This window comes from Pelophylax lessonae, assembly GCF_965119305.1.
Source record: "Pelophylax lessonae genome assembly, chromosome: 2".
In the NCBI taxonomy this organism is placed as follows: domain Eukaryota; kingdom Metazoa; phylum Chordata; class Amphibia; order Anura; family Ranidae; genus Pelophylax; species Pelophylax lessonae.
The window spans coordinates 566878376-566898998 of record NC_138769.1 but is presented as its reverse complement, the minus strand read 5'-3'; the positions used below and the strand labels follow the sequence as shown (position 1 = coordinate 566898998).

Below are 20623 nucleotides of genomic sequence, written 5' to 3'. Positions count from 1 at the left end.
AGTATTAAATAAATTTCAGTTTGTGTGTTCAATACTTTTCCCCTGTGTCATTCAATTTTATTAGACATAACTTAATTTCTAAATGTGTTTGTTTTTTTTTGTATGTATGGATTCCATGGGTTGTTACTGACAAATGGTAAACATTTCGGCCTCATGTACACTTGACATTTTTACAGCGGTTGTTTTTGGCTTCAGGTGTTTCTTTTCTACAGCCAGTAAACTCCCCAGCATGTTGTCCTATGTGTCCATGCACACATAGGCTTTTTATCAGCGTTTTTGGCAGAGGTGTTTTCAGGCTTGAAAAAAAAACAAAAACCCAGAACTAGTGGGTTTTGAGAGGAGTTTTTCAGCTGTAAAAACGCTCTAACTCTGATAAAAGCTTAAAAATGCTGAAAAACGCAGCTATTCGGCATTTACCAGTGTTTGCTAAAACCATAAGCTTTTGTGGGAGTATAGTTTTGCTAAAAAACGCTACAGCTAAAAATTGCTACTACACAACTCATTCCACAGCTACTGCACTCTTCAGCTAACGCTACTGACGTTTTTGTAACATCCAGTGTGCATGAAGACTTCAATAGCACCTTTAGGGCTTGTTCACACTTGACTAAATTTCTAACGCTTAACCAGTGTTGCCAACCGCCCGTAGATTTACGGACAGCCCGTAAAAACAGGGCACTTTTCTCCTGCCCGTAAATGCCCGTAGCAGGAGAAAAGTGCCCGTAAATCTATGGCGGCGGCGGCACTGTCAGAACTGCGCGTGCGCGGCGCGCAGTTCCGAAGATCCCCGAGCTCTCTCGCACTCGCAGAGAGATGCAGACTCGCACTGGATGGTGATCGTCGCCGGACGAGTGCCACGGCCCGCCTGCGCCCGCCCCTGCCTCCGCCCCCCGCCGTCATTTAAATTTTCCCGCCGGCCGCCAGGCGCTGCGCCAGCAGTATGGATTGGAGTCTGTGCTCCAGCGCAGCTGTGGAGTGTGGACAAGAACTAGAACGGACGGATGGTGGAGTGGAGTGGACAGAGCAGACAAGCTGCGACAGCAGAGGCAGAGAGAGCACACAGAAGAGCAGGAGGACTGGTCTGGTGAGTGGGGTTCTGAGCCACCGAGGCTCAGACACTCAGCTAGCAGTAGCAGCGTAGACTGTCACTGAAGTAGTAGAGAGATGAGTCAGGGGGCAGAGGACATCAGTGTCCTGCTCCTGTGCCCCCTTCACCTCTCCACAGGCAGAGTCACACAGCTTCACTCTGCAGTAATGTCACTGATATTGCTATGGAGAGGTGAAGGGGACTTAGGAGGAGGACACTGATGTGGAGAGCTAATATGAAGGGGGACAGAGGAAGAAACTGCTGTGAGGGGGTGAGGAGGGCACTTCCATTGTCCACGCAGGCTCTGACCACCCCCTGTGCCATGACCGCAGTCTCTGACCACCCCCTGTGCCATGACCGCAGTCTCTGACCACCCCCTGTGCCATGACCGCAGTCTCTGACCACCCCCTGTGCCATGACCGCAGTCTCTGACCACCCCCTGTACCATCTCCGCAGTCTCTGACCACCCCCCTGTGCCATGACCGCAGTCTCTGACCACCCCCCTGTGCCATGACCGCAGTCTCTGACCACCCCCTGTGCCATGACCGCAGTCTCTGACCACCCCCTGTACCATCTCCGCAGTCTCTGACCACCCCCCTGTGCCATGACCGCAGTCTCTGACCACCCCCTGTACCATGTCCGCAGTCTCTGACCACCTCCTGTACCATGTCCGCAGTCTCTGACCACCCCCTGTACCATGTCCGCAGTCTCTGACCACCCCCTGTACCATGTCCGCAGTCTCTGACCACCCCCTGTACCATGTCCGCAGTCTCTGACCACCCCCTGTACCATGTCCGCAGTCTCTGACCACCCCCTGTACCATGTCCGCAGTCTCTGACCACCCCCTGTACCGTGTCCGCAGTCTCTGACCACCCCCTGTACCGTGTCCACAGTCTCTGACCACCCCCTGTACCGTGTCCGCAGTCTCTGACCACCCCCTGTACCATGTCCGCAGTCTCTGACCACCCCCTGTACCATGTCCGCAGTCTCTGACCACCCCCTGTACCGTGTCCGCAGTCTCTGACCACCCCCTGTACCGTGTCCGCAGTCTCTGACCACCCCCTGTACCGTGTCCGCAGTCTCTGACCACCCCCTGTACCGTGTCCGCAGTCTCTGACCACCCCCTGTACCGTGTCCGCAGTCTCTAACCACCCCCTGTACCGTGTCCGCAGTCTCTGACCACCCCCTGTACCGTGTCCGCAGTCTCTGACCACCCCCTGTACCGTGTCCGCAGTCTCTGACCACCCCCTGTACCGTGTCCGCAGTCTCTGACCACCCCCTGTACCATGCCCGCAGTGTCTGCCCACCCCCTTCACCATGCCCGCAGTGTCTGCCCACCCCCTTCACCATGCCCGCAGTGTCTGCCCACCCCCTTCACCATGTCCGCAGTGTCTGCCCACCCCCTTCACCATGTCCGCAGTGTCTGCCCACCCCCTTCACCATGTCCGCAGTCTCTGACCACCCCCTGTACCATGTCCGCAGTCTCTGACCACCCCCTGTACCATGTCCGCAGTGTCTGCCCACCTCCTGTACCATGTCCGCAGTGTTTGCCCACCTCCTGTACCATGCCCACCCACCTCCTGTACCATGTCTGCCGTGTCTGCCCACCTCCTGTACCGTCTCTGACCACCCCCTGTACCATGTCTGACCAGAGTCTGCAGACTCTGATGTAAGGGGGAACTCTGTGCTGGCTGGGTTATGGTAACCCAACCTTCATGTAAATTTGAGAAATATGTTTTTTGACTTTTGTTTAACTTTAACACATTGCTAATAGCACTAGCTATATGTTTATAGTTAAAATATTGATATTTGCACGGTTTAGCACTGAAAATTGTTATTTTAGGTACTTTTTTCAGTGTCCGTAAAAAATTGGTGCTGTCCGTAAATTTTGGACGTTCTGCCAGTAAATTTCCCTCCGGGGGGTTGGCAACACTGCGCTTAACAATGGGTGTTAGACTTGCGTTAATGAGCTTTAGCATGAACGTTAGACTGGTGTTTTACAAGCAATAATGACGAGTTAAAAATTCTCCCTATATAGCCTGTGGGCAGTTTTGAAACGTTTGATCAGCGTTAAGGCATGTTAAAACAGCTCCACAATGACTTTTCCATTACAGGAAATAAACTATTCCTAATGCCCCGCAACTTCCTGCCAGAGCGTTTGCAAAGCATTGCAATAGATTTGAATGGGAGGTGTTGAAAGGCTCCAAATGCCTGGACTCGACATGAGTCTTCAATTGCTAACCCTTCATCTTTTGATAGTGTGAAGAGCACTGTGCACTGGTGCTCGGTAATTCGGGCGGGGCTGCAAACCAATGCACCCTCCCCCGATGGAAGGACGGTAGGTTAGTCGGCAGGCAGGCAACACATTCCTCGGGCAGGCAACACAATCCCCCCCCCCCCCTCCCAAACAGCCTACCTCCTTACCTCCTCCTGTCCGAGCCGGGGAGTGCTGGATGGCTAAGCCACTGTGCTTCTCCTCCAGCCGTGTGTCTCCTCCCTCTCCCTGGTCAGTAAGATCGCTACTCCTTTTGGCCAATCGGAAAAGGTGTCACACAGCCCTCTTCCTGATTGGATGGGATCAGAGTCAGTGTGACAATAGTAAATATTTATTCACTATTGCCATACAACTGGGTGGGCTCAGGGCGCAGTCCTCTGCGCCCCTGAGCTCACCCTTTTTTTAAGCCTATTAGAGCCTCTGGCTCTAATCACGTGCTTCAAAAAAAATAAAAAATACCCTATTGGAATCAATGCGTCCGACACCCTGCATGTAGATTAGGGGGCCGGAAGCATGGATGGGGGGGGGGGGGGCCTTCATTGACTGTGTGTTTGATTGTATCATTTGTATAGGCATTTGAGGGGTGTTTTCAACCTCTCTCAAACCCTGTTTTTAATGCCAGTCTTGAAAAAATATATTTACCTAGAAAAATGGTGACGTGTTCAGTAATTATTTTTCCCCGCTGTAGGCTGTGGGGTGAAGGAAAGAGAGTTTAAGGAGAGAGGACATAAGTGTGAGGAGTCATAGGGAGCATGTTTTTAGAATCACTTTCAGCTCCTGTTCACATCGACACGATTTGACATGTCAAATGACAGCCTATTGCCGGAAACGGCACTGTCCCAATCAGTGCCACGCCGACTTTGTGGTGCCGCACTGATTTCCAATAGTAGTTCCTGCACTACTTTTGGCGAGTTGGGGGCGATTTCAATAGACATCTTTGCATGAACCCCCACAGATGTCATTCAAATCGCCCCAAACTTACACTGAAATGTGGGTTTAAAAAAGTGTGAGTTCAGCTGAACTCGCACCCGCATTCAGTGTGAACGAGAGCTGAGGCTTGGTTCTCACTGTACAGGGTGGTTCCAGGTACGGGAATTGCAGCTGTTCCCATAACCGTAGCCAAAACATGCTGCTCTTTAGAGATTCATTCATGGCACCCCCACGCATCTCAACCTATAGTGTGCAAAAGCACCATGCGGTTTCCATGCGGGCGACCTTTAAAAATGACGCAACTTTTTGAAGCAGGCACAGCAGTCCATTCAGGGAAAAGCAGGCTGCAAAGCTGCACAAGTGTGAACCTAGGGTAAATGCTAGGCCTGCAGAATATAATAACCGAATCGATGCATCGCGATGCGACCCTTCCCAATTCTGCATCGATTCGGGGTGACTGCAAAATCGATTAGCTAATGACGTCACTTCCAGGGGTGGGTGGCGCTGGCGCTTGAAGAGAGCGGCGGCGGCCGGGCTTGTGGAACATCGAGCTCCTCGTGGGAGAGGAGGAGAGCAGAGCCTGCAGAGCAAACTGCCCCCCGACTCTTGGACTGCCACCCCCAATGGACTGGCCGAGGAGGCCCTGCCCGCCCTGGTTTCCGCCTATACCATGCACGATATCCGCCACGAGTCCGAGCTCCAAATGCCCGACATCATGAGGCTCATCACCCGGGACCTGTCCGAGCCCTACTCCATACACCTACCGCTACTTCATCCACAACTGGCCACAGCTCTGCTTCCTGGTAAGTCGGGGCACTACAGAGCCCAGCATTCCTCCTTACCAGGGCCTATTGTACTACAACTAGGGGGGACTACAGAGCCCAGCATTCCTCCTTACCAGGGCCTATTGTACTACAACTAGGGGGACTACAGAGCCCAGCATTCCTCCTTAGCAGGGCCTGCTATAGTACAACTAGGGGCACTACAGAGTTCAGCATTCCTCCTTACCAGGGCCTGTTATACTACAACTAGGGGGACTACATAGCCCAGCATTCCTCCTTACCAGGGCCTACTGTACTACAACTAGGGGGACTACAGAGCCCAGCATTCCTCCTTACAAGGGCCTACGGTACTACAACTAGCATTAGGTAACTCTTCTAACCTGATGCCCGTGTCTGCCATCATCAGCCTCTGGGGACGCTGGCCTGCTCTAAAGGGGGATATATGGCTACCCTGCACTAAAGGGGATCTATTCCAGGTCCCTATAGATCCCCCTTTAGAGCTCAGTTTCCCTGGATCCCCTTTAGGGCAGGCCCAGGCTCCCCATAGATCTCCTTTAGAGCAGGGTCCCCATAGATACCCTTTAGAGCAGGGTCCCCATAGATCTCCTTTAGAGCAGGGTCCCCATAGATCCCCTTTTAGATTCTATGGGGACCCTTCCCTAAAAGGGGCATTGGGCACATTGTGGGCAGTAATCGTGATGCATCGCGGAATCGAATCGTCGCCTTAATAATCGTAATCAAATCGTGAGGTAAGTGAAGATGCGCAGCCCTAGTAAATGCTGGAAGTACGGACATATCACCAGGCAGTCACCATAAGCACACATCTGTTTTCCCATAATGCAGTGCAGGTAGAACAGAAAGCACACACGGCTTTCTGACAGGACAGTGATTACACGTTAGAGACCAGTTCGGCGGACACCCTGATATTGACCTATACACTCCTCCATGTGTTCCGCCACTTCCCTCAAAGACACTGAAGGACATGACCGCGCAGGTCACGCCGCCACTCTAACCACGCCCCGCCAGTGATTGACACCCTACTTGACGCCACATTCCGCCCCATTGAGATAGACAGCCCACATCGTCTATATTATCCAATAGGATAAAGACTGTACTAAAGTGGCACCAGTTTCGTCAAACCGCGAAGGAGCCCGCCCCGTGACGTGTCATTACGTGCCGTCGGCTTCCCTTCTTGTGCCCGCCTCCGGAGCTAGACCTGCTAGGTGCTCCTTCTCTGCTGCTGCTCTCTGCTTCTGACGCCGCCATGTTAGGAGCTGTAGGACGCTGCTCCGCCGGGGCCTTAAAGGCCTTCAAGCCGGCCGCAAGTACTCTACAGGGCCTGCTAAGAAGCGCTCCCGCGGCTCTGCACTCCCGTAAGTAGTCCCGGGCGCTGCATTACACGGTGACCTAGGCGTGTCATTGAATGGCGGGCCGGGCCTGTATGGTGCGGGCTGGGCCTGAGACACGCCGCTCTCTCTGAATGACACGCCGAGCCTTAGCATTAGGAGGGACGCTGCACTGGTTAGCGGAGGGTGTTCGTGGCGGCCTGCTGGACGTGTATGTGGTGGGCTGGGCCTGTGTGTGACCTGTCTCCGTTACCTCATCCCTGACCTTGTATGCGGCCTTCACGTGTGCAGTCCGCCTCTGTGCACCGTACAGCGGGCCGCCTGCCCTCTAGGCATGTGCTAGGAATTCTTCCTATCCGGCGTCATTCTGCATGCCGTGCCTACTCCTATAGTGCGGGACTTGTCCTGGATTTCCGGGTACGAGGCTTGAAGGTTAATCTGGGAAACCTTTGTCCTGTCATCTCCGCCAGTAGCCTCACCATTTGCATAGCTGCATGTTAGATTCTACACTTTAGTGGGGTTTATTGTTTAATAAATATATTCATATACTAAAAAAAAATCTTTCTAGAACATTCTGATTCGGTTCACACTACTGTTAGGTAATGTGCTTTACATTGTGATTATATAGTGCTACATTGTATATTCTATGATTCTGGATTTACACTATAGTGCAAGAACCATCTAAAATTGCACCGCTCCCAGTCGTGTTAATGTGAACAGGCACCATTGAAAACAATGTGATTTCCCTTTGCATGTGAAAAAATTGCACTAGTGAGTCAGGCCTAAAAATATTTTTAAAAAGCCCTTCAAGCAGATCTATAAATGTTATAGATTTGTGAGTGGATACCCTTAACCTCTTTTATTTTGGGCTAGTCTCTGGCTTCCAGCCCTAGTGACATTGATCACCAGGACACAGAGTATATCTCCCTAGCAAGGACTCAGGCAACAAGGTTACCAACTCCATGCCACTAAACCTAAAATGGTTTTGACTTTAGGGTCTAAGTGTTTTTACACAACTTTTCACCTGAACTGTATATACACTTGCCTTTATTTACACTTTATTTTAGGTACTTTTATACCAGCATACATTTATGCAGTGCTTTTTACATATAGTACATTCACATCAGTCCTGCCCTCTAGGAGCTTACAATCTCAAGTCCCTAAACTCACAATTATGCTTGAATCAATTTAAAGTGGAGCCAATTAACAATCTAGCATGTGGGAGAAAACCCATGCGGGCACAGGGATAGCATGCAAATTCCAAGCTGGTAGTGCTGTAGTTGGGATTCAAATCAATAACCCCAGTGCTGCTAGGCAGAAGTGCTAACTCCTTAGCTACTGTGCTGCCCTGCCTTATTGACCCCTATGTGAAGTGTACGGTGTGACACTTCTGTCATTGCCCAGTGACTTACAGGCACATCCAGTGTGGTGTAGTAATATGCACGCCTGTTGCACTATAATGCACTGCTCTGTAATGCAGTGAAAGCCCACATTCTGGTGTAAACATGGATAACTATTGCTTTCTGTGTCATTGGTTACCTTCATCATTTCTCTTCGTTATGCGAGCAGCTGCACATAATGTAAATGGACCATGAATGTTGTGCAAAAACATTTTGTAAATGCTCTCTAATGGTTGCTCTAAAACTGTTCTTGTGTTTTTTTGTTTTTTTTTTTGAGGTTTTCTTGAAAATCTGGTTTTCTTTCTCTTTAGGGCGAGACTATGCAGCACAGACTTCTCCAGCAGCTAAACCCGGTCAGGCATCAGGCCGCATTGTGGCTGTCATTGGAGCTGTCGTTGATGTCCAGTTTGATGAAGGTCTTCCACCTATTCTAAATGCGTTGGAGGTCCAGGGCAGGGACACCAGGCTGGTTCTGGAAGTGGCTCAACACTTGGGTAATTATACAGTGTTTTTGTCTTGTGCTTGATGTTGGCTGCAGCATATAAAGAAATTTTCATCAAAATATCGAATTCCTTCTTTGATGCAAACTTTTATGACTTTCGTTCTTCTGAGTCTTGTGAAGTAACTTACTGATCTGAGAGGAATGTATGTATATATTAACATCCTAGCCCTTTTCTGACCTTGAGTCTTACCTAGTGCTTTATATTCTGCCTTCAGGTGAGAACACTGTCCGTACCATTGCTATGGATGGTACTGAAGGTTTAGTCAGAGGGCAAAGGGTTCTCGACGCTGGCACACCAATTAGAATTCCTGTGGGGCCTGAGACCCTTGGAAGAATTATGAATGTCATTGGTGAACCCATTGATGAAAGAGGCCCTATTACAACAAAACAGTGAGTCCTATGTGGTTTTATTTTTCTCAACATTAACTTTTTCAAACAGCCCGCAAAACTAAATTCAATATTATAAAAGCCTAGTAAAATCTTGAATGTCTTGTCTGCTGTTCTATGACCTATAAAAAGGAATGGCATTCTCCAATGTCATTCAATGAAGTTACTAACGGGAATTGTTTTCAGAAGATTGGATTTTAAGTGTAGATGGATATATATTGTATACTTCCTCCCCCCCCCCCCCCCTTTTCAACATTTTATTAGACTGCATTGTCCTAAACTTTTTTTTTTTTTTTTTTTTTTTTCCCCCCATTAGGTTTGCTGCTATCCATGCTGAGGCTCCTGAATTTGTAGAAATGAGTGTTGAGCAAGAAATCTTGGTTACTGGCATTAAAGTGGTAGACCTCTTGGCTCCATATGCTAAAGGAGGCAAAATCGGTATGTCTAGTCATTTTATCTTTGTACTTTTGATCTACATTCTTAACTGCTCCACTAAAGGCCTAGTAAGCCCAAGAGAATGCTTTATAGGTTTGATTTTAGAACCCAAAACCCCCTACTCTTCAAAGTGAGCAGCATAGCATGAACTCTGCTGTTTATTGGGCCTTCACGTTTAAGTGTTACTAAACCTATAACAATAAAATCAGTCTGTATATACAGTAAAGCATGTTGGTTATACTCAATGTGGAGCTTAAGGGATTATTCCTCTGCATTGTCCTGTATGCAGAGATCCTCCTTTTTAAACCGACTCCAAAAGATAGTGATGTGATGGCCCTGTAAAACCTTTTTGTATATGGAGAGTAATATAGAAGATTTATTAGCATTTGAAGGTTTCCTGTAATGATGATTCTAACTTGACTTTCGTTCTTCTGAGATCATCTGAAGTAACTGATTGAATCTGATGTGGAAACTAAATTGTCAGAAAATACATTGTGGCGCATACAGCGGTGTAAGGAATGTCTAACTTGTTTTTGGGTCACTTTAGGTTTATTTGGTGGTGCTGGTGTGGGTAAAACTGTACTGATTATGGAGCTGATCAACAACGTAGCCAAAGCTCATGGTGGATATTCCGTGTTTGCTGGTGTGGGAGAACGCACCCGTGAAGGAAATGATCTGTACCATGAAATGATCGAGTCTGGTGTCATCAACCTGAAGGACACAACATCTAAGGTACGTTGTGGGTTTTTTTTTTTTTTTTTCTTGGGTTGTCCTCGTTTCCCCAAGTACTCTTAAACCATTGCATAGGTTCTGCTTTTAAGGTCCTTCAGTATGACATTGGCTGTCTTAGCACTGAACTTCAGACAAACTACTAAATACGTCCTGGAAACATATGTAGTGCTAGCAAAACTGTTTTTACGACTTGTGCCAATGTGAAGAAAGCTTATTCACATAGTAAGGTGCAGCAGCACACTAAGGTTGTCCTCTCCTTGTCTGCATATGTGCAGGATACCTTATTTTCTGTATTAGTGGTGTAAGACTAAGGTGTAGATGTGAGAAGGCCAGCAGAGGGGTCCTAATGGTTGGCTGTGGAAGGCAGTTCCATTGAATGCAGTTGGTGGTCTCCTGCTTCCACAATTAATTGTGGCTGCTCACATGTAATCTCTATGCAGCAATTACCTGCAAGTGATTGGGCCAACCAATACGCAGGTGTAAATGTAGTCTAATCAGGATCCCCCCCCCCCCCCCCATATGCCAATTGGTATATGGTTTTGTTGGGAAGGTAGGATGGTAAGCCAGGCTCTGCCTATACCTTGAGGTCTGGCGTTTCCTAATCCTATGCATGTAATCAAGATTTGGAGGATCTTCAATCTGGGAAAAAATTTAAGTCATCTACAGTATTTATAGTCAACTAATCACTTACAGTCCAGGGATCCAGCACTGTTATCACACAGGCTCTTTGCTGGTGTTTGTCCCTGGTGCTGTCATCTTGGGAGTGGGAAGCCAGCTGTTTGCAGATATATAGCAGGCTTCCTACTGCACATGCGCAAGTCATGCTGTGTAAATGGACCCGCAGCCTCCTCGGACATGTGATCTGCTCCTAGGTGAGCAGAAGTGGTAGCGGGCACCTAGTTTGGGGGGGGGGGGGGTGTTGGAAGAATCCTTTAAGTATGTTAGAGGTGTAAGTGGGACTTGCCTTTTTTTTTTTTTCCCCCCTCAGTAACGTTCATAAGGAACGCATAGTCTTTTTAAAGTGTCCTGGTACACAAACTTGCATGTTGTAATACCAGACAACTTTCATAATTCAATGTACGGCAAAGCTTGTTTTTTGCAGATGCTCGTCTGTTTCCTGCCTCAACTACCCCTGGATGTCGGCTTATGTCATGCACACGTAGACCTAATCATATCAGAGTTTAGATGCAAGGAAAATACCCTCCGCCAGTGTCATGTAACGGCAGCAAATTAAGGCCCAAGTGCTTGATGCATGTAAAAGCGTTGGCCACTTTTACAAGCATCAGACCTTTTTCCTTTGTTTTTAATGCTTGCTTCTAGGAGTTTTTAAAAGGTCATTTGTGCATGAGGCCTCATTGTGCAAACGTTCAGTGTGTGCTTAGTGGATGTACATTGATGATCTGTTGAATATTTCATTTTTTTTTTTATTCTCTTCAGGTAGCCCTGGTATATGGACAGATGAATGAACCACCAGGTGCTAGAGCTCGTGTAGCCTTGACTGGACTTACTGTTGCTGAATATTTCAGAGATCAAGAGGGACAAGATGTGCTACTTTTCATTGACAACATTTTCAGGTTTACTCAGGCTGGCTCAGAGGTGATGTATAAGAATATCTCTACACATTCTTCCTTGTAATATACACTTGAATTCTAAACTTGTATAACCCTGACTTCAAACTTGTTGCAGGTATCTGCCTTGCTGGGTCGTATTCCCTCTGCCGTCGGTTACCAACCAACCTTGGCTACTGATATGGGTACCATGCAGGAAAGAATCACAACCACAAAGAAAGGATCTATTACCTCTGTGCAGGTTTGTGTTATTTGAAAAAATGGAGCTAATCAGACCACCCTTGTATTCATCCCCTAAATTAAGCCTCCTGTGGTGCTAGTTTACACATTTTAACAAAAGTAGGTTGCACATAGTAACCAGTCAAGTTTACCTATGATTTCTTCACTATAGAAGTATGATTATTGCCTGTTGTGATGATTGATTTAAGACTTTCGTTCTTCTGAGCTTGCTGAAGCCACTTCTTTATTCTGATATGGGCAGAATAGTGTGTCCCTTAATATAAAAAAAAAAAGCTTGGTCTTCCTCTTACTACTTAATTTCCTTTTCTAGGCTATCTATGTGCCTGCTGATGACTTGACTGATCCTGCTCCAGCTACCACCTTTGCTCACTTGGATGCCACAACTGTACTGTCACGTGCTATTGCTGAGCTTGGAATCTATCCAGCAGTGGATCCCTTGGATTCCACTTCTCGTATTATGGACCCCAATATTGTTGGACACGAGCATTATGATGTTGCACGTGGAGTACAGAAGATCCTGCAGGTAAGTGGTTATAGTGGAGGAAGAGGTGGTTAGTGTAGGGTGTTTTTTTTTTTTTTTTTTTTTTTTTTTTATTTTCCCCTTGTTTGAAAAATGCTGTGTTCACTTTTTTTTTTCTTGTAGGACTACAAGTCTTTGCAAGATATCATTGCCATCTTGGGTATGGATGAATTATCAGAAGAAGACAAACTGACTGTGGCCAGAGCCCGTAAGATTCAGCGTTTCCTGTCTCAGCCTTTCCAGGTTGCTGAAGTCTTCACAGGACATCTTGGTAAACTGGTTCCGCTGAAGGAAACAATCAAGGGTTTCAAGCAAATCCTGCAAGGTATTTTCTATTCTAAGTAGCATTGAGTAGGACTTTTGAAATTAAATTTTTGGTACAGTCAAAACTTGCAGGCAAGTGGAAAGTAAAAGGTTTATTTTGCACTAGAGGTGCACGATCGTTACAGTTGCAAGTTAAAATCAGTATTTCTTTGTTCATGACGGGCACAGCTTCATATCTTCATTGACCGTTTGGTTATGGTGCTCTTCTTCATATGAGTAGGACGATAGGCGGAAAGCGTTAACAAAGCTCAACTATGCCCCTAGGGTAGTCCCGGGGTTATACTCCCACTTCCTGCTATAGGAGCTCAATTATTTTTTTTTGCTTAAAAGGTTAAGGACCTAGCTTCTTGCTGGGATCTTTGGTCCTAGCTTTTTTTTTTTTTTTTTTTTTTTTTTTTCTTTTACAATCAACTCCTGGACAGGGTGATGCACTAGATATTGTAGATCCTTACGGTCCCCCAGTACCGCGCTCGTCAGCCGTGACATAGCTCCACAGGATGCGCGCTGGCCGGCGCCTGAAACGTCTCGTGAGGATGCACACGACCGGGCCGCGACCTGAGTCTCGGCGTACCTTTGGCCCCTGCAGCACCTCCACTCCAGGATGGGGGAGGGGGATTTGCCCTGTTCGTTAAGGTGTGGTGAGTACTGTCCTCTCTAGGAAATTTCGGGGGGGGGGGGGGGGGTGTTGGGAGCGTGTCGCAGCGGCTCCTTTTTGCGGTACAGCCTTTTACAGCAGTTTGATGCTTCTCTCTCTCTCCCTGCAAAAGCAATTGTGGAGAGTCCCTGGGGCTGTATGTACTTTCTCCCCCTGCTATAGAAGCACGGCCTGATGCTCTGGGACCTGTAGTGCCATCGGTACAGCTGTGGGTTTTTTTGCAAACCCTACTGGTGGTCCAAAGGTTTCTATGGAGCCCCCAGGGCAAGTATCACCACCTGACCACTAAGGATTTGACACTCTCTGAATCGCCGGTGGTCCTGCAATCACTGGTGTCTAAAGTGGATTTGACCCTTCAGTAGACATGGTAAAAAGCTCCCTCTGCGTTCTCAGATCCTGAGGCTGATTTGGCCACCGTGGACGTGAGCCACACCACAGGGTTTGTGTCCACTTAGTGCTCAGACAGCGAGGATAAATCCTCTTCCACTACATCTACTCAAGAAAAGGTGCTTGTGCAGCACTGATTGTATCAGTGCGGGAAACTTTAAAAATGGAGGACACGGCTAATGCTGCGCCAGTCGAATTTGGTACCCGCAGACCTTCCAAGTTGACTAAGGTGTTCCTCCTTTCCTACCTATTTTCACTAGATTGTCACTAGTCAGTGGGGTTCCCCGAAACACATGGTTGGGAATTCCTAGTTTTTCGCTAGGAGTTATCCCTATGAGAGGAGTCCCTTTTAAAGAAACTGACAGTCCCACCGGTGGTGGGATTGTGCAGTTTCCAGGCTAAATCAGTAAACTCTCATACCAGTGGAGGACGTGTCACGTTGCTACTGGTGGAGGATGCTCCGTCCTTTAAAGACCCTGTAGACAGGAAGACTGAGTCTCTGGCCCGTCATCTTTTCACTGTGGCAGGCTCAATTTTGAGGCCGGTAATCGCCATTACCTTGGTCTCTCAGACCTTAATGGAATGGGGAAAAAATTCTGCGCCAGGATTTGGAAGGGGGGTCAACACCCCCTGAGCTGGTGGAATTGGCGGACCAACTGATATAGGGATTACAGTATATTGGTGATGCAGCCCCGTTGGCCTGCAAGGCATTTGTGACCGCAGTGACCCTTCGCTGCATGATTTGGCTGAAATGCTTGTCTGCGGACCAGGCTTCCAAAAAGGTGCTGACAGAACTTCCCTTTTGTGGGGGATTGCCTGGTCAGCGTTTTGATGTTTAAGATCACAAAAGGTCACACGGGAGGTAAAAGCACCCTACTTCCGCAGGTCACTAAAAGCAGAGGGCCTTGCCGCAAACCTGGTTCGGTCTTCTCAGCCCACAAGCGGCCCATTGGGGGTGCAGGCTAAGGGATCAAAACCCTCCTGTGCCTTCTCGGGAGGTTCAAGAGACCATGGGTTGAGAAGTCAAAAGCGGGTTCCTCTGGCCCCACAGACAAGTCCTCTGCCTGAAAGGGGCACCCTCACTACGTGGGGGGAGGGGGGTGCGTTTCTTTCTGGACCCGTGGACATCTTTCTTTCAAGGCAAAATGGTCCACAAATTGGTCCGGTTACAAGATGGAGTTTTGGTCCTTGCCCCTGGCAAGGTTCTTTCCTTCTAACCTGTCCCTGGATTGGCTGCAGGGCCTTCTCGGGGCAGTATTGGATTAGCTCTCACAAAGGGTCATTGTACCAGTTCTGGAGTTGGAATGTTTTCAGGGGTTTTACTCAAACCTTTTCACTGTCCCCAGGAAGGAGGGCAAGGGTCTGTCCAGTCTTGGACCTCAAGGCCCTGAACAGCTTTGTGCAGGTTTAGAAATTCAGAATGGAGTCCATTCGCACTGTAGTGGCTTCCCATCAAGGAGATTTTCTAGCCTCTATTGATATCAAGGATACTTTACCTTCATATCCCAATCTGTCAAGCATCAGTTTTCGCCGTGGGTGAGGAGCACTAACCATTTGAAAGCATTACCCTTTGGTCTTGCTTCAGCTCCTCGGGTGTTCACAAGTGTTTGACCCCGGTGCTAGGATTGCGGTACTGGGGTACCTGGATAATCTCCTCCTGCGAGCAGAGATATCTGTCTTACAGGTCGATTTGGACATCACTGTGCAAACTTTACAAGAGTTTGGCTAGATGCTGAATTTTCAGAAATCCACTCTGACTCCATCTGATGCGATTCTGCTCCTGTTGTCCAACTGCCAGTCATCTCTCAGGACTTGCATGCAAGTGCTGGGGTTGATGGTTTCCACCTTTTTGAGGTGGTGCCGTTTGCTCAGTTTCACACCAGACTTCCTGCGAAGGGAGTTTCTGGCCAAATGGGACAAGAATTCTCAGTCCCCCTGACAATCTGATCCGCTTGAACCGGAGTGCAGGGTGTACCTTGCTGTGGTGGCTCGGCACTTCGCCAGGGGAAATCCTTTTCTTCTGCTGTGCTTGGCGGTGATCTCCAGACTCTAGCTTGTCTGGGTGGGGAGGAACTTTTTAGGCATGAAATCGGCCCAGGGTGTTTGGACTCGGGAAGGGTGCAATCTGCTGATCAACATCCTGGAAATTCGGGCGATCAGGCTTTGCCTGTCCCAGTGGACTGATCATCTACAAGGATGCCTGGTAAGGATTCAGTCGGACAATGACACTGCTGTGGCATGTCAATCAAGGGACCACAAAAGTGGCCGGCATTCTAAGGTGGGCAGAACCATATGTTCCAGCCCTCTCTGCTGTGCACATCCCAGGGGTGGAAAATTATCAGGCAGACTACCTCAGTCTGCAGGCCCTGAGTCCAGGGGATTAGTCTCTTCACCCGGAGGTGTTTCAACTGTCTCCAGTGGGGGGACTCACGATTTGGACCTTCTTGATTCTCGCCTCAACCGGAAGGTTCAGAGGTTTGTGTCAAGGTCTTGAGATCCTTTTGGCGAACCCTCTGGTGGCCCATTTGGCAAGTATCGTCTATTGCAGTGATGGCAAAACTTGGCACCTCAGATGTTTTAAAACTACATTTCCCATGATGCTCATGCACTCTGCGGTGTAGCTGAGCATCATGGGAAATGTAGTTCCAAAACATCTGGGGTGCCAAGGTTTGCCATCACTGGTCTTGTGTATGCCTTTCCTCCGTTACAACTTCTGCGCAGAATCAAGGCAGAGGGGATTCCAGTCATCCTGGTGGCCCCGGACTGGCCTCAATGGTCCTAGTAAGCAGGGTTGGTTAGACTGGTCGGCAATGCTCCTTGGCAGCTCCCTCTCAAATCTTTGTCTCAAGGGCTGATCTTCCATCCTGCTTTAGTTGCTGGCTTTAAGGGCCTGGCTATTGAAAGCCAAGTACTTGACAGAATGGGAATCGCCGAATCTGACAACCCTCTATCCTTCAGAGCTAGAAAATCTACTTCTGAAGATTTATCATCCAGTTTGGAAGGCGTACAATACTTTGGTGTGAGTCTTGGAGGGTTTCACCACGTTTCTTTTCGGTATCATGTCTGCTGGAGTTTCTACAAAGTGGTGTAGATAAGCATTTGGCCCTGGGCACCAAAGGCCAGATTTCAACCTTGGCAATTTTTTCCCCAACACCCGTTAGCCACATATTCCTTGGTGCACACCTTTGTGCAGGGGGTTTGCCATAGGGCTCCTTCATTAACATTAAGGTCCCCGTTGCCTCCAGTGGGATCTTAATCTGGTGCTGTCGGTTCTTCAAAAACCGCCATTTGAAAATGTTCAGGAGATTCCTCTAAATCGATCCCAGAAGGTTGCCTTCTCGGTGGCTATTCTGCACGCAGGGTTTCAGAACTGGCTGTGTTGTCCTAGTGGTTGCCTTACCTGGTGGTTCTGTCCCTGTCAGTTGTTCCTTCCTAAGGTCATGCCGGGCTTCCACTTAAATAAGGACATTGTGTTGCCTTTGCTGTGTCCCAAGCCCAAACATCCAAAAGATTGCCTTCCACTCCCAGGATGTGGTTTGAGCCATCAGGGTTTATCGGACGGTGACTGAGTGGATTCACAAATCCGATTCTTTGTCTTTACGGATGATTCTCGTAAGAGGCAGGCAGTATCTGCTGCAACCATTTCCAGATAGAATAGGCAGACGGTGGTGCAGGCCTTATTCCATTAAGGGTCAGGTTCCTCCTTTCCCTGTTAAGGTGCATTCTACGAGGGCGCTTAGTGCTTCCTGGGCCTTCTGTCTTCAGGCGTTAGTGGTCCAGGTTTGCAAGGCGGCCACCTGGTCCTCTGTGCACATTTTGACTAAGTGTTACAAGGCGTATGTCCTTGCATCTACGGATGCTGCTTTTGGCTGCAAAGTTTTGCAGTCCGCTGTTGCAGAGGGTACAGCCTCTTGAGGGTGTGTGGGGTGTTTTTGTTCTGTTCTTGTGAGAACTGCAATCAACTGCTGGACTGGGCGATGGATTGGATATTCTAGATCCTTAAGGCCTCCCCAGGTCGGCCGTGACCTAGCCCCACTTGATTGGGGACTGGCCTGCGAGTTAAATGTCTCGCGTGGAGGCATATGGCCTGGTCGCAGCGTTTCTCCTGGCCGACAGTAACCTCCATCTTGGTGGCGGGGTGATCAGTCCGGAGCTGTGCCCACCGTGTTCCAATGGTAAGTAATTGTGCGCCCCTTTAGGGTCACCATGGGTTTTCCTTACACATTGAGCTGGCATTTGCCATGAGCTCTGAAGGGGGAGTTCTTTGGGGCTGCCGTTGACTTTTTTCGGGGTGCACACTGGGGGTAAGTGACCTTGGCTGGGGGGGGGTTCCTAAGGGCTCACGGCTGTTTTTGTGCTGGGGGGGAGCATATGGGATTCACATCCATAGATCTGCGCTGGACCTGGCTGACAATTTAGGTTGTGGCCTACTGGCCGGACACTATTTTGGGAGGCCCAGTGAGGGTGGCTGGAGCTAACCTCCGTCTGGGCAGTCGGCTCCGGACTTCGTGGCAGGGCGCCCTCAAATTTAGGCTGCGGATCGTGGCCTACTGGGTGCCCCTGTGAGTTTACTGTAGCTCTTCCCCTCCCACCTATTTTGAACAGAACTGTACATAATTTATATCTTGCTCAGATCAGAAGTTGTGTGGGGGGGTTTTTGCACTTTTACTAAAAATCTTATCTTTTTGACAGGAGAATATGATCATCTCCCAGAACAGGCTTTTTACATGGTTGGCCCTATTGAAGAAGCAGTAGCAAAGGCTGACAAACTTGCAGAAGAGCACTCTTAAAAGACTTGCATTTTACTATAAAGCACTCATCCACACCACCATCCTGCGTAATTCTTTATGCCCGTGTCTGTACTGGATCATGTTGGCAAAATGTATTTAAAGTTTCCAATAAAACATCTCTGTAAAAAGACCAGATGTGTTGGTGACACACTTTGTTTATAAAAGTGCAGAATGCGTGTTTTTTTGTTTGCACGAACAGTCAAATTTTCAGGACAAGCTTTTGGGGTATGTCCCAAAAAATCTCTGCATGAATGGGGGCAATGGTAAAACTAGCATAGGTAGTGAGATGAGACCATGGGAGCTATTGACTGAAGGGGGGGGGGGGGTAGATGGAGGAAACTCGTATGTAAACTTGGGGGGGCCCCCAAGACTGGACAGACTGGAAACCCTCAGCATCAGCCAAACCTCTTTCTGATGGGTCAATCTTCTGTCATCACTCCCAAACATGATTTGCTCTTTGTGATGTATACCATTCTAAAACTTGAGGCCCAACCTGTAACTACTACCCAATCTCTCCTTCAGAACTTTTCAAAGTCTTTTTTTATGGAGACTGGAAATGTCCTGAAAAGATGTTTGTACTTCTCAAACATCCAGGTAGGATTTTAAGAAATTAAATAAGGCCCCATGACTGTCTGCAAGCATTTCTGAACCATATCATTCTGTCCCAGTAGGCTCAAGACAAGATTCCCTTCAAAAAGATTTAGAAGCTAGGCTTTGTACATTAATACTTTGTTAGGACAAGCAGTGTTCAGAAGTTTGTCTGCTGTGCAGGTAGATTTGTCTAACTGCTGTACACAAAGTAGTACTACGGGCAAAAATTGTATTCATCTTGGATAGAGCAAGTAAAGGTTATAACCCTTGTCAGATTAACTTCGTCGTCCCATTGCAGATATTTGCCTTCCCTTCCTGTCCCATAGCCAAACAGGAAGGGAGAGGAAATCCCCCACAATTCCTTTAATTTGCAGGGATCTCCGGGTCACCAGAACCAGTGTCCCTATTGAAAGATTTGCCCTCTTTTCTAGGAACAACCCAAAATGTGGGACTTTTTTACTTCCACTTTCAATGAGGGATTTTTACTTCCACTTTCAATGATAAACAGGACAAATAGAGGGTGGGGCACAGGCTGCAATAAAAACTGACAAGTGTTCTAATCCCTCTCCACTCTATCAAAACTAAAAAAAGGTTTGCCTTTAGTTTATACTTTGAGAGAATGAAGTTCCCTTTTATCAACATCTACTATTTTAATCCTTGTGCTGTTAGCAAACAAAATCAGCAGGGGATCAAATACTTTTTCCCCTTCACTGTATGATATACATTCCTATTTACTAACAAAAATGATCAGTATATAGTTTAATGGTAGGTCTATTTTTAACAGTGAGACAGAATAACAAATATCCAGAAAAGGCATTTCAAAAGTCCTAAATTGATTCAGCAAAATATCTGGCTCCTAGGTGTCTTCTATACAGGTAATGATCTGAGATTAGGAGTGCTCCTAATCTTTTTACCTGTATAAAAGACATCTGTCCACAGAAGCAATAAAACTGATTCCAATCTCTCCCCTTTTGCTAAGACCAAAGAGCTGTCCAAAGACTTGCTAATGAACATCTGAATAAGAGAACTGGCTAAAAGTGTGTTCAGATAAGATCATAATGGAGGTCCATCAACTCATCTTGCTGTGTTTGGAGGAGGAATGCTGCCTTTGACCCCAAGAGCACCATCCCCACAGTCAATGTTGAAGTGGAGACATTATGCTTTGGGGTGCTAAGGGGACAGGACAACTTCACCGCATCAAAGGGACAGGATAATGTTCCATCAAATCTTCGGTGAGGACCTTCTTCCCTCAGCCAGTACTTTGAAAATGGGTATTCCAGCAAAACAATGGCCCAAAACACACGGCTAAGGCAACAACGTAGTAGCACATTACGTCCCAGGGCTGGCCTAGCCAGTCCCCAGACCTTAATCCCATTGAAAATATGTGGAGGGAGCTGAAGGTTTGTTACCTCGAAACCGTAATGACTTGGAGAGAATCTGCAAAGTGGAGTGGGACAAATTCCTCCGGAGTGTGCCACCCTGGTTGCCAACTACAAGAAACGTCTGACCTCTGATTGCCAACAAGCGTTTTGCCACCAAGTACTAAATCATGTTTTATGAAGGGGTGAAATACTTTTTTCTACTCATTAAAATGCATATAAATTTATACCTTTTTTTTTTAAATGCATTTTTCTGGATTTTATTTGTTCCGTCACACTTAAAAAAAATCTACTAT

The 20623-nt window shown here is 47.7% G+C and overlaps 1 protein-coding gene across 1 annotated transcript; it reads left to right on the top strand.

The window, feature by feature from the left end:
- The first annotated feature begins 6267 nt into the window (after window positions 1-6267).
- ATP5F1B (ATP synthase F1 subunit beta) lies at window positions 6268-18490 on the top strand. Its single transcript, XM_082244351.1, has 10 exons — window positions 6268-6444; window positions 8129-8311; window positions 8535-8709; window positions 9023-9144; window positions 9689-9873; window positions 11311-11469; window positions 11560-11682; window positions 11992-12204; window positions 12325-12526; window positions 18260-18490. The coding sequence occupies exons 1-10, from the start codon at window positions 6336-6338 to the stop codon at window positions 18355-18357; spliced, it is 1569 nt and encodes a 522-aa protein (XP_082100477.1). The 5' UTR covers window positions 6268-6335; the 3' UTR covers window positions 18358-18490.
- Window positions 18491-20623: the final 2133 nt, after the last annotated feature.